The sequence below is a fragment of the Phalaenopsis equestris genome, unplaced genomic scaffold (assembly GCF_001263595.1).
Source record: "Phalaenopsis equestris unplaced genomic scaffold, ASM126359v1 Scaffold000036, whole genome shotgun sequence".
In the NCBI taxonomy this organism is placed as follows: Eukaryota; Viridiplantae; Streptophyta; class Magnoliopsida; order Asparagales; family Orchidaceae; genus Phalaenopsis; species Phalaenopsis equestris.
In genome coordinates, this window is record NW_018164478.1 from 2,865,233 (window position 1) to 2,879,504 (window position 14,272).

The window sequence follows — 14,272 nt, forward strand, 5'->3', positions numbered from 1 at the left end:
TATGAATGTGGGATTCGACGGGTATTGGGGAAGTGATCTTGATTGGTTTGATTTTGATTTTAGAGGAAGGATCAGAATAAAAATAAGAATGAAAATAAGAATAATAATAATAAAAGTAATAGGAAAATTAATATTATAAAAAAGAATATTTGAAGTACTCTCATAAATTATCTTGGCACTTGTGCGTCCATTTACGTGTATTACCTCACGTGCAACAAAAAATTGTATTTTAAATTTGTACAAGAACTCAAGCAATATGAATGTCTTCTAGGTAATTTTGACAATTCTGACATATTGAGACTTTCTATTTGCGAATGAAATTTTGGCATGATGTCAATTGAAGTATTTCAATTCTGATTTGCACAACGCAACGTTGATAATCCTTCGCTGTCATCATTTTTTATTGAATTGATCATAGAAGGTCCTTTTAAGGAGATATCAACGCTCTGGGTTTATCGGCATAATCCATTTTACAAATAGATAATATTTGGGCAGTTGTGCTGACTGTGTAGCATCCTGGTTCTGATTTGCTTGAAGTTCACCGTACTAATTGTGATTTATTGATAGACTGAAAGGATCATTTTTTAGATAATTTCAACTCATTGGATGTGTCGGCGAACACCGACACTTTGATTGATTTTGAGATTGAGATCGAGGCAGTTTGAATCTAGTTTGTGTGGCATTGTGTTTGTTATCCGTTATTTTTCCATGTTCGATCTGATTTTCCTATAGAGCATAAATGGATGTCTACAAATATATGATTGGTTTGTAGGAATGCAGGCATTATAAACAGTGTAATTAAATATATAGCTTGCCATAAGCCCAACCCTAGATACTTGGTTTCTAAGAAAGCCTAGGCATTTATTCTTGGGTTGTGACGGACCCAATTGAGATGCTTGGCTTCCTAAACATTTAATATGTGGATTTTCCCCATCCTAACCGACCCGATTCACACACTTTGAAATTTCCAGCTTGGTTTTATAAAATTTTATCTATTGTCAAACACACTTCTGGGAGTTTTGACATTATTTTATTGAATTGGTATTTTGTGGTTAACACAATTTTCGTAGCTTTGTTGAAGTCAAAGTAGGAATCTTATTGAAATAACATATAAGCTTCGTCATGCCTTCTTCCTGAAGTTTTGTTTCTTATTAATGCCGGTTTTCTTCTATTTGCAATAATTCTCATTTCTTTTCTCAGGATGGTATCAGACGTGAAGTGCAAACCATGAGGCTAATTGATCATCCAAATGTAGTGAAGGCATATTGCTCTTTTCCAGCTGGTCACCAACTCTGGGTTGTGATGCCTTACATGGCTGGTGGTTCTTGCCTTCATATAATGAAATTTGCTCACCCTGAGGGCTTTGAGGAACCTGTTATTGCTACTCTTTTACGTGAGGTTCTTAAAGCTCTTGTTTATTTTCACAGCGAAGGGCACATACATAGAGATGTCAAGGTATTTCATCATATATTAGCACAATACTTACGTATGCATCGAAAATCAGATATTATTTTGCCAAGCCCAACAAAAACACCAATTCTAGGCTCAATCTTTTGCAATATTTACAGTGCCTTTTAAAACGTCTGTTGTTTGCATGTGTGATAGCTTCAGCGTGTTAACAAGCTTTTGTACTTTCGCCTTTTTTGAGAAACTCCCTGCTTTTGACCAATCAGAGTGCTTTACTTATTAACGTGTTTTGATATGCGGCCTTTTGCTTTTTTTGAATAATCAGCCTTTATAATCCATCTCAAATCTGAAAATTTCTGAAGCTTCCAGATCTGATGGACTAACATGATCAACCGAACTTGAATCAGCTGGAGATGGTGAGGTGCTTACTATGTGTAACTGGAGCTGAGCTAGCTTTTGTAAAATCTGCTTGCTTTGGTTGACATGTTTCTTGATCGTAGATATTTTAAATGAAGAAAATCTGATGTAGCTGAAGAGAATGAAAAAGTATATATATGAAAAGAAAAAGAAGATCTAACCTAGCAAAATAAAGAAGTGTGTGATAATAGTGATGATTTACTCACCTAAAATTATGAGGACTCACTAATTTCTTCTTAGAGTACTCTCATTTGGATTAGTAGATTCTTACCCATTCAATTAACTGAAAAGATCATGGGTTAAGCGACCTAAAACTAATGGTGCTGACACAGGAGCTTGGGTCGTGGCATTATAGCTGCTACAGTATTGTGGACGCAGTACTGTAACAACTATAGTACCGCGGTCCCCTTTTCCTATTTGATCCCTTACCTTTTCTATTTTCTTCTTTGTTCTAATTCCTTCATATTCTAATTACCAGTACTTATTATTAATATGTTATATGTTGACTTAGGGTTAGTTTTTGGTGAGTTTTATTTCATATTTCTGTCAGGACAGCCGCCAGTGTCCGTTTTCCCTATCGAGGCCTTTATCTCTCTCTCGTAATGGTGATTATTTTTCTTTTATCTCCATTCATATTCTTCTTCGTCACTCTCAGTTGCTGCAACCGGCCTTAACAACCTTTCGTTAGCTGTTTTCTGCCCCCTCAGCTTGCCAATCACCTTCCACTTCCTTTCAGCTTTGCTGCCGCCTAAACCGCACCTCCTCTTTGTTGTGCCAGCCTTCCCACTGTGCCGCTGCTGCCCAGGAGAACAAGGAACACCTCCCTTCTACTGTCCCAGCCATCACCCAAGACAACCTCCATACTTGCAGTCTTTGCATTTTTGCCCTTCCCCGTCACTGCCACCATCCATATCGATCCACCTAACCTACCTCCATTCTCCTGGGATATGCTTTAGGGGTGTTTGCTTATGTCATTTTATGTTATTACTTATTTTCTATTTGAATAGTCTTCGTTGTGGCCCTATTTGAATTCAACAATAATATTTCTATTTCTATTGAGATTTGAGTTAACTCCGACATCATTTGGTATCGGAGTTAGGCTAACCCTAGTTCTATCTTAGGATTTCCTAGCATCTGTCTCTACCCAAGTTACCTCCACTAAAATTTTTTTCCTATTCCCAAACCCTAGCCAAAGTTTGACCAACCCTAGTTTTCTCTTGGTAATTTTCAAAAGCAGCTATCCAAAATTAATTTTCCCACACCTTCAATAAGTGTCCTATTCCTTTTTCACCTCGCAACCCTAAATCCTAGCATGCCACCAAGGAGATATATGCAGGAGAGCCTACACGGAAAGTGATATAACGAGAGATCCGCCGACTTCAGCGGAGACTTGTGGATATTGATGATGAAACTTAGGGGAAAATTACCCTTGTCCTAGAACTAGAGAATCGAAGGGAAGCAAGTGATGAGGTTTGAATCCCTCCCATAGGGGGAACATTAGTGATGCAGAAGACCGACCACAACGCTTTGGAATCCAGTATCAGAGGAGGCTGAGAGAAGAGCCAGCATGTGGAGTATGGGAGAATCTGAAGAAGAAGCGGGAGATCCAACGTTAGTTTCTTCCAGCTTAAGTAGAGAAACAACTTCACTGGGCGACCGCCACGTCTTTCCTACGGCACTCAATCTCAAGGTCTTACAGATAGATTACATTGTGGAGAATATCCAAGATGACTCCGTCGGAAGAAAAGTTGAGCCATAGTGAAGGACTGGTGGAACCAATCTACATCCCTAAATCTGTCCCAGCTAATAAGTGTTGCAAGGGCCATAGATTTGGGCATGTTGAACCAGATTGTACAATCAGGGGGTGATCTGTTTCATGGAGCAGAGCATTCTTGAAAAATTGTGTGATAATATAGTAAACACTGAAGACAGTAGAGACGGAGAGGAGTTCTGGCGAAGCAAATTCAAAGAGGAATTAGGGCTTTGGTGACTCGGGTTTTGCCTTTTGGGAACTGAACTAAAGAGGCATACAAAGGTTGGATAGGTAGTTTTTGCCTGTTTTTTGTGTGTGATAGGAAAAGGGGAAGTGGGCTATCTGTGTGGCTTTGTGTTCGAATTGAAATGAATAGGAAGAGCTCACACAAATAATTAGCGTATAGAGATTGTGGGTAAGTGGTAATGGTTGCTGGTTTTTTTTTAACTATTTTGATTATTGTTTCTTTCTTTTTCTCATTTCTACGGTCAACAAAAAATGATGCTTGAAGATGGGAGATTGTGTGACTGAATCTTTATTTTATTGCTTTGCCTCAAAATTAAATGAAAGTCTATACATAAATCGACTGAGAAATAAGTATTAAGGAAAAAAAAATTAATATGATAATGTATATTTAGTTATGGAGTCTATGCTTTATTTCTCAGCAGAAATGGTATACAACTATCCATACATTGTTGCACTGTTGTAAATGGGAAAGTGCTATCCACAAATTGCTAGCTTATTTTCACGGAATGCTACCATCCTCGAATTATTGGATTGCTGTGAATGGAAAGCTAATGTCCACAAGTTTTTGAGCTTTTATAGATGGAATAGTGTTAGCTATAGATTCACATTATCTTAACAAATTTTAACGTTGGGGCACCTCAAATTGAGACACAAAGAAAATTTGAACATAAGACTCACTATTTGCATGTCTGAGGTGAATGTACACCTTGGACATAACCTCGAGGCATTCAAGGTAGCACCTATTTGCAAAAAATTATATTATACTATATTATATTAAGTATAAATATACAATGCCTCGAGAAATTCAAAAGATAATTTATGTTAATTTTTTATTAATGATACCGTTATAAGGCTTCTAAAAGATATTTGGGACGCTGTTTTGGAGGGGAGTTGGTTGTGGAATCGCAAAGGAAATGTAATATGCGAGTTCAACAACATTTGGAGTGAATAACGGGGATAAAGTTGTTGTTGAACAGCGGGTTTGACATTGTTGGCGAACATCCCAGCTGGATATAGCGGAGAAAACTTGGAATCGGCGACATTTGAGTGGCGAAGAGGTTCTACCACCTGTTCCTAAGCCGGCTATAGATACATTACTCACAAAAGAAAGATGTTATAACAATTTGGAGAGCAAAATTTAGAGACTGAAGTAATGTTTCCCAATTCATAAAATCAGAAATATTGAAATCCTAAACAATCAACTACAACATATATATGGCGCAGGAAAGATAATATGCGAGTTCAACAACATTTGGAGTAAATAACGGGGATAAATTTGTTGTTGAACAGCAGGTTTGACATTTTTGGCGAACATCCCAGCTGGATATAGCAGAGAAAACTTGGAATCGGCGACGATAGGGTGACGAGGAAGTTCTACCACCTGTTCCTAAGTAGGCTGTAGATACATCACTCACAAAAGGAAGATGTTATGACAATCTGGAGAGCAAAATTTAGAGATTGATGTAATGTTTCCCAATTCATAAAATCAGAAAAATTGAAATCCTAAACAACCTACTACAACATATATTTTGCAAGGGAAAGGTAATGTGCGAGTTAAATAGCATTTGGAGTGAATAACGGGGATAAATTTGTTGTTGAACAGCAGGTTTGACATTTTTGGGGAACATCCCATCTGGATATAGCAGAGAAAACTTGGAATCGACGACCTTAGGGTGACGAGGAAGTTCTACCACCTGTTCCTAAGTAGGCTGTATATTCATCACTCACAAAAGAAAGATGTTATAACAATCTGGAGAGCAAAATTTAGTGACTGAAGTAATGTTTCCCAATTCATAAAATCAGAAAAATTGAAATCCTAAACAACCTACCACAACATATATAAAAGTTCACTTATCGAAAAAACCTACTTAGAAACTAGAAAAATAGGAAATAATATGAAAATAAAGAAGCTAAGGAAGAAAACTTGTTGAAAGTAAAGAAATGAAATAAAATTAAATAAAAATAGGAAGGTATGTTTGGTTTGATGGATGTTTGTTTTTGCGGAAAGCTTTGGTCCCGTGATATGGAATCCTGCAATTCACTGGTCACCGTAGTTCCATTCGTTGTTTCCAATAAGCTCCCTCATCAATTATGCTATTAACTTATTTCCTTTATTTAAATTATATTGGATGTAATATTAATTTATGTGGAGAGCACAAAGAAGATTGTAGTGATTGAAGAATATTTTGAAATTGTCAATAAGATAGAATTAAATGATGTTAAGTGTGATAATTCTTTTGAAGATAATGAAAACAAATGATGAGTCCACTATGGATCTTGATTCTTATAGAATAAAAAAAATTTAATAGAATGCTTACTGAAAAATCTTATTTTAAACTTTTTTTTTATATCAACATTTAAGATTAACATTTATGGTTTGTGTCTTTATGGCAATGAACTAAATCGATATATCAATAATTTAATCATCATTATGAATTATTCTTAATTTTACTAGTTTTTTTCAAATTTGAGCTTTACGCCTCCATCCATCTTGTGGAATATGCCTTACCTCGCTAAGGCAAAACACATTGATTTTTGATTTCACCTTTTTAAACCATGGCTTTAAATGAAGAATGACTTAGAGAGATAAATGAGGTATAAAGATGGCTAAAATTATTTAGAAGTCAGCTCATTGTCTGCATATAAGTTTCACTTTAATTGCATATGTCAAATGTTTTTATTATTGGGGATGTTGAACGTTAAATTTGTTGATCCTCACATATGATTAGCTTTTTGTGCTATTTTTTGTTTCAGTTGTTGAGCATATCTTGTAGTCTTAGGGGTTTTGAGGACCATCTCGCCATGAAATATAATTTATTTTTTAATATGCTTGATTTTCTATATGAGCATTTAGAACATTATTTTTTATTTATTTAAAGATTGATTTTGAAATTTAGACCAAACATTGAACTGAAAGAAAGGACGATTCAAAGGTATATTTGAGATTTAGTCGAAGGTTGAATCAGCTAACATAATAAATATTAAAATTTTATAAATATTACTTAAACTACTCAATAAATATTAGAGTTATGTTGGAGTTAATATTGTAGAATAATTTTTATGTTGAGCTTCATTTTGACTTGCACTCTTTACAATCGTTTGTAAATAGTTATATATTATAGTTTACATATTAAAGATCTTGATTATATTTTTTGTGGTGTTCTTCAATTCGTTTTCCTTAATATTCTCACACAACCATAAATTATACACAAGTTAATCTGCTTACACAACCAATCAAGATTGGAAGTTGAGCGGTTACTAGGGTTAGGACTTAGATTTTATTAATATTAAAGTTTTATCGAGTTTAAATTGTTTCTATGTAATCATGTGATTAAAATAAATGATGATAAATTATTTATGATATAAATCCGACAGTTGAATAAAATTGTAACTTGTTCTTAACTTCGTCATTTTATTTATTTGTTCTTGATGTCCTGAGGAAATATCATTTTGAATATGGAAAGAAATGGTTTGAAGACCAGTTCCCGATTGTACTAGTCATGCTCACCATACCAATTGGTTCAGTCTGATTTTCTCAACTTTATGTTTAAGTATATTGAGTTTATCATACTAAAGAGTAACTTCTAGCTGTTACTCTTGTTGATTAAAATAAGGAAGTGCCTTAGTAGTGTTATTGGTGATTAGGTTTAGCATGTTAGAAATGTGAGTGCTAAGATGAATATATTATTTGCGGAAAAACTAATGATGACAAATTAGTTAATGATTATATTATAAAAATGCTAGGAATGATATCCGTTGAAGATAAGTTGAAAATAAGTTTGATTGATTTGGATATATTAAACAAAGGGTTGTAAAGAAACCCTTTAGTTAGGTAAATTAAATTAATGTTGAGGATAAGGAAAATCAATGAACTTAAGGTTACATTATCCATAGTGTTGATTACGAGTGTGCTTGCAAACTAATATTTTCTTTGTGTAACACTACCATTTTTTTTTATTTTGTGAATTTACTTTTTTGGCTTACGTGTTTATGAAATTTTGTTTGTTTTTGTACTATTTAGGCTGGGAATATACTAATTGATGCTAATGGAGCTGTTAAGCTGGCAGACTTCGGTGTGGCAGCTTGTATGTTTGACACTGGGGATAGGCAGCGGGCACGAAATACATTTGTGGGGACTCCATGCTGGTGCATTTTTAGATCCAAAATTTTCTCCCATATAATGCCCTAGAATATTAATTTTTGTTATTATATCCTGTTATGCTGACATGGACATATATATTTATTCTTCTTTGCTAACATTTGGTAATTTACATTATTTTAACAGGATGGCTCCAGAAGTCATGCAACAGTTACATGGCTATGATTTCAAGTAGGTGGCTGGCCCTATCATAGCTCAAGCCTTTAACAGTGCTATCCTTTTCATGATTTATTGATTGATTTTTGTTTTAATTTGCTTTAAAAAATTCTTTATTGTTTCCTAATGTTTTATTTCTAAAACAGAGCTGATATTTGGTCATTTGGCATAACAGCTTTAGAACTTGCTCACGGACATGCACCTTTTTCTAAGTATCCTCCAATGAAGGTTTGCCTTAATAGAAATAAAAATTGATTTTTTTTTTTTTTTAATTTTTACGCCAATTCTAGGTACTTGAACGCTTAATAATATGAATAGTTTGGATCACTGTAGGTATTGCTTATGACTTTACAAAATGCACCGCCGGGTCTTGATTATGAAAGGGACAAGAAGTTTTCTAAGGTATCTCATATTATATGTAGGGTTAGTTTTTGAGGGTAATCAAACATCACTCATTTTTTGAGGATGGTGGTGGTATAGCAACTAGAGCACTTGCTTGACAGTAAATATGCAATTATTTACTTTCTTCTCTAACAGTGTTGTTCTTTGCAGTCTTTTAAAGAGATGGTTTCTGCATGCTTAGTGAAGGATCCAAAGAAGCGACCCACTTCAGAAAAGCTTATGAAGCATCATTTCTTCAAACATGGCCGTTCAAATGAATATCTTGCACGAACTATTCTTGACGGCCTTCCTCCACTTGCAGATCGTTTTAGGGCATTAAAGGTTTAAATTGTCATTGCTTGTAATTGAAATCTCATTACAATTTACACACATTTGTGCTTTGTTTTTTGTTTTTAAATATCTTCTTCTTTGTTTAGGAAAGAGAGGGTGACATTCTTCTGAATAGGGTTGATGATGATAAAGAGCAACTTTCACAGGTAAATTGTATTTATGGGCACTGGAAAATTAAAGGTCCACCAAGCATTGCACATCTCTTTTTTCATTCTGACATCAAAATGAATGCTAAACTAGCCTAACTTATTTATAAATTACTTGTGAATGGAGTGTTTATTGTTCTAATCTAAGTCTTGTAATGAGGCAAATCTGATCCATTATGTACCAAATCTAATATTCTTGGCACTTGGCATGCCAAATGAGTGCCAAATTATTTAAGCTGTAGTTCATCCTTTCTGAGGTGAAGTATAAGGTGTAATTTTCTAGCAATTTTAAACTATCTGTTCACATAAATATTTGACTGTGGATTTGTATTTGCTAATAGTTTCTGTATATCAATTAATTTCTCAAAAAACTTATCTGCTATCTTTTTGTTTTGACTCTCTTCTATTCATCATGTACACACCTGTTTGCTCCAAGACTATTTTTCCATCCTATCTATACTCAAAACTGTAACGTTTACTAGTATATGAAGAGTTGTAGGATGCCTTGCACCTTTTCCTCTTTGCTTTTGCATTCTTAATATTTGGCTATTTCATTCTCATGAAATCTCAAGTAATAAACAGCGTTGTTTGTGGAAGCCAGAGGATCAAACTGAAGAAGCCACTATCAACCAATGAATATTTCTACAGCTTTGCATAAAAATTTTCATCAGCATAAGAGGCTGCAAGCGGAGGAATCATAGGAGTAGTCAGACAGAAATCACTGCTGAAATGACGAGTCCGATAGAATCAGTACTGAAATTGATAGGAACATTATAATGGAAATCGAACCAGCTTTAGGATCATGTAACCAGTTGCAAGACTAAGCAGCCGTAACAGAACAAAAAGAAGATGAGATCATGGCCACAGTAATGAGATAGATCATATGCATGTAAATATAAATTCTCATTAACTCAATTAGATGATTACAACTGAAGTTTAAAGTACACAACTTACAATTTAAATATATAAAACTTAGAATCTCAAATTGATTGTCTAATACAAAAATTTTGCATGTTCAATTGTTGTACAACATGAGATATGCATCACAACCATGTGCATATCACGACTAATGCATGAGTATTCACATAATGTTTTTCGGTATAGAGTTTCATTGAATGAGATGAGATGTCCTGAAATCATGATATGGATTTTGATAGTGATGGCAAAAGCTAAAATGTTCTATGTATTTAGTTTATAATGTGAAAGGAGGCTCAAGAAAATGAGTTCACCGTGGCAAGGTTTAATATGCTTTGGCTGTGTAACAAAACTAGTAAAAAGTATAAACTGTGGAATGAGTACATTTGATCACAATCTATGGAGATTTTAATGGAAAATAGATGAAATGGTTTAAGCTCTTGCATGAAAAATTGAAGAACTAAATATAGGTGTAGACAATTAAGTACAGTGTGCACCAGAGGTAACCAAACCACAATAAAAACGGAAATTTTATTGTTGAAATTCAAATAGGTTACAACGACGATTCTTCAAAACAAGAAATAAACGATAGCAAACCTAAAAGGACACCCTAGGGCAACGACGAAGGGGATGAATGGTGGTAGGTATGAAGTGGTGGTGACCAGGTTGGTTGGAAGGTGGTTTGGCAGTGACTGGGAGACAAAGGGAAAGGTTGCGGTGGTTGTTAGGGAATCTGCGGTGGCTTGGCGGCCCTCCTACATGGGTAGGAGGGGTTGGAAGGATAGCTGGGTGTTTGGGATGGGATGTGGCACTATAAGTGAGAAGATTGGAGTGGAAGCACAACAAATGAGAAGATGGGATGAGTGGCGACACGAAAGGGAGGAGATAGGAGTAACGACACAACAAGGAGAAGAGGGGAGGAGTGATGACACAACAAGGAAGGTTGGGGTGGCTTGTGGTTGTAGGTTAGGCGGTGGGAAATGAGGGATGCGGTAGCAGGTTGAACAATTGGAGGTTGACTACATTGGAAGTTCGGGAAGGTTGGTGCGCTGAGGGTGGCAATAGCAGGCAAGGGAGGAGGGGTTGGTGGTGGAAACAGGGCAGCAAGACTGTGGAGGGGAGCTGGGAAAGATAAGGGTCCTCGCGGGATTGAGTTACAGCTGGAGCACCTCTCGAACCTTTCAAGAATATCACCATATTGGACGAGTTACAGCCGGAGCACCTTATCGCCTTTGGATACAACCCTTGAAGGAAAAGCCACCACCGACGGCTAGCTTAGACAGAAACTCGACAATACTAACCCTAAACAAAGCAAATGACCATTTATAATAGTGGATAAGTAAGCAGGGGGAAGCCCCTTCCTTGGGCGGTAAAAACAGTCCCACATATGGTCGGTCACAAGCTGAAACAACCACCCCCCCGAACCCCCCCCCCCCCCCCCCACCCCCCCAAGCCCTGTGTCACAGTGGGAGCATTTTAAAGAGCGTGTTAACATTTGATGTGATTTGTGAATTTTTATCATACTTATATTGTGCTATGCAGTCTGCAACAATTTAATACCTTATTATGCTTTCTTAGGTTTATAGTTCAGATTGTCTATTTATTTCCAAGTTTTTTGCTTTGTTTGTGCTTTGGACTTTGAAGAAGATAATGCCTTTGAGCGTCATATTGCACTATGCATTTTGACAACACTAAAATTTTAAATGTGCTTGGTCTTCTGGACTTCTGTATCATTGTTAGAAATGAATAAATTATAGAACTAAAACTTTAAAGAGAGGATTTTTTGTCCTCGCTCTGGTGGTTTTCTTTTGTTTGTTGTATTCCTTTCTTTAACTTTTATTATTTTTATGGTCCGTTTGGGGCAGCTGCAGCTAATTGAATAATTTGCTGATAACCTGATTAAAAATAATCTGCTAATAAGTTAGATGAAATGACTATTACAAATTTTTATTTTTTTTGAAAAGTCAGTCCGCTGCCAGAAAGTTCCTACCGCACCTAGATAGGTGCGGTGTGAAAACACTATTTTCGGCGTTTTAAAAACGCATAAGCTTCCAAAATGCAGTTTACCCAAACAGGCCAGGTGAGTTTTCAGAATGCCACCGCACCAAATAAGCTGCCCTAAACGGACCCTAAAATTTTGCACTCCTTACGATTGATTTGAAGTCTTGCTTTAAAGAAATGATTAAAGTTCATGTGGTGTTGCAGCGTGAATACATCCGCGGTATCAGTGCTTGGAATTTTAATCTTGAAGACTTGAAATCCCAGGCAGCCCTTGTTAGTATCCTAAATAATTTTTATTTAACTGTTTATTATATTAGAAATAATGTGTACTGAATAAAGTTACTTGCAGATCCAAGATGACGCACCCAATTTAGAACAATCAGATGTGAATCATGATACTAATTATAAAGATGGCAATTTTGAGATGATAGATTCTGCACAGCAGATTGGTTCCCAGGAAACAGATGATATTGCTAACATTGTCACATCAAGGAAGGTACAGAGGAAAATAAAGTAGTTCCAGGGCATATAATTCGATCTTTTGAAGGATTTTAGTTCTTAGTGTTTGATTAATATTAGTTTGATGACCATTAAGGTTGTCTCTTACTTTTTCTGTGTTAGGAAGAGCTCCAAGATCTTCAAGATATTGATGGTCTACTCAGCGCTGCCTTTCCTATTCATCCTCTTAAAGCGCTTGAGTAAGCTATAATGTTCCCATGTTCGCTTCAAGATCTGTGTTCGCTTCAAGATTTGTGGTTTTAGTTAGTTAATTCATTTTTTTCTTTCAATTTAAGTTGATGAGGTGACTTTTCATGCAGCATAAAGGTTGAAAATGGTTAATTGAACCTGCTTTGTTAAATGCAGAGGAATTGTTCGTGATATATTTTTTTCTAAATCCTGGCAATAATATTTTATATTTGATTGGTAATCTATTTATTCTGTAGAGGCTGTTTTGATGTTTATGGGGATGAGTTCAAAGATGCTAGTCCCAAGGGCCAGGTTGCTGTGCCGTCTGATTCAGAGTTACTATTCCCTATGCATCAGGGATCACATGAAGTCAATTCAGAAAGTAAAATGACCAGTGGAAATAGTTTAGAAAGCAGCAGTTCTTTTAACAAACATTTGGAAGTTCCTGGACGACAGAAAACTTTTAGTGGTTCTCTTTTACCAGAACACGCTCCTTCGCCTGCTAGGAATTGTGCTTTACCTACTGAGAGGTAAATATATTGCCCTGTAATCAGGCATTTTCGTTAAGAATTTAGTTTTTATGATTCAAATTTCTGTTTAAGGGGAGATGAAAAGCTACATGGCTTTTTTATCTTTCTCTTTAGTTACTGAGCTTTTATAATGTTTTTGAGGACCTTATAACTTGAACGGATTAGGAACTACAAATTAGTACATATTATTGTAGTCAAATTTTTATATTTGAAACTAGAAAATTTGCCTCGGTTAATTTCTTGTATGTGATTTAGCATTCTTTCACTGCCGTTTTTTTGTCATTTTTGTAACTATATAAGCTCTGGTTGCATTCTCAAATAATTGACTATCAGAAATTGATGATATGATTTTCCTTTAAAGTTTGAATTTTGCAAAAAAAAATGTGAAACTATTCTAAAAAAAATATTTTGTTGAGCAAGTTTTGCAGTGTTGTGGGTAGTCCTGTTGCAATCTGTTGTGATGAAGAAAAGGTACCTCGCTGAACTGCATAACTTGGGTAAGGTTGGATCTCTATTGTGGTCGGGCTTGCCAACTTTCCTTTATGGGTTATCCAGTGCATGTATGCTCTTGCACTCACATGGCACAGAGCATGAATGTGTGCGTGGGTGTGCATGCATGGAGTAGGTATAATTTTGTTTTTCACGTTTGTATCAAACTGAATCCTATAAATTTCCAAGGAAATATCAATCACAATCAAATTATAGCACATGCTCTGACATTCTGCGCAGTTGTTTATGACCTTCCAATATTTAGTTTGGGTTACCGATTTTTCGGAAATTTTATTAGCTTGATCTTTGATAAAATATTTAGTGTAGCATAATATGTTTATAGGATTTTTCTGTTTATTTTTCTTTTTCTCGTTTGGTTGATGAGTTTGTTCTCTACTTTAAAATTCTCTAATAATCTACGACTCTTTTATTGTGAACTTCATATCGGAGTTGATTTATGAATTTTTTTATTATCATCAAGTTCTTTTAATTAAATTTCAGGGATGAATCACCCCAGAAGCATGATTGTGAAAGGAATTACAGTGGCCCCTTATTAAGTCGTTATTCCCCCAACAATTCATCTGGTGTAGATTCATTTTGTTACTTCTTCATGTTCTAATAATGTAAAGTACTT

The 14,272-nt window shown here is 35.5% G+C and overlaps 1 protein-coding gene across 5 annotated transcripts in view; it reads left to right on the forward strand.

The window, feature by feature from the left end:
- The window catches only part of LOC110018955 (serine/threonine-protein kinase BLUS1), a 96,941-nt gene that overhangs the window by 70,445 nt on the left and 12,224 nt on the right, over positions 1-14,272 (forward strand). For all 5 annotated transcript variants that reach the window (XM_020716438.1, XM_020716441.1, XM_020716443.1 and 2 more), the window contains exons 3-14: positions 1,201-1,455; positions 7,845-7,969; positions 8,109-8,153; positions 8,285-8,366; positions 8,472-8,540; positions 8,691-8,861; positions 8,957-9,016; positions 12,137-12,205; positions 12,282-12,428; positions 12,554-12,630; positions 12,877-13,149; positions 14,140-14,222. In XM_020716438.1, the coding sequence (XP_020572097.1) occupies positions 1,201-1,455; positions 7,845-7,969; positions 8,109-8,153; positions 8,285-8,366; positions 8,472-8,540; positions 8,691-8,861; positions 8,957-9,016; positions 12,137-12,205; positions 12,282-12,428; positions 12,554-12,630; positions 12,877-13,149; positions 14,140-14,222 (1,456 nt within the window). The remainder of the gene's footprint in view (positions 1-1,200; positions 1,456-7,844; positions 7,970-8,108; positions 8,154-8,284; positions 8,367-8,471; positions 8,541-8,690; positions 8,862-8,956; positions 9,017-12,136; positions 12,206-12,281; positions 12,429-12,553; positions 12,631-12,876; positions 13,150-14,139; positions 14,223-14,272) is intronic.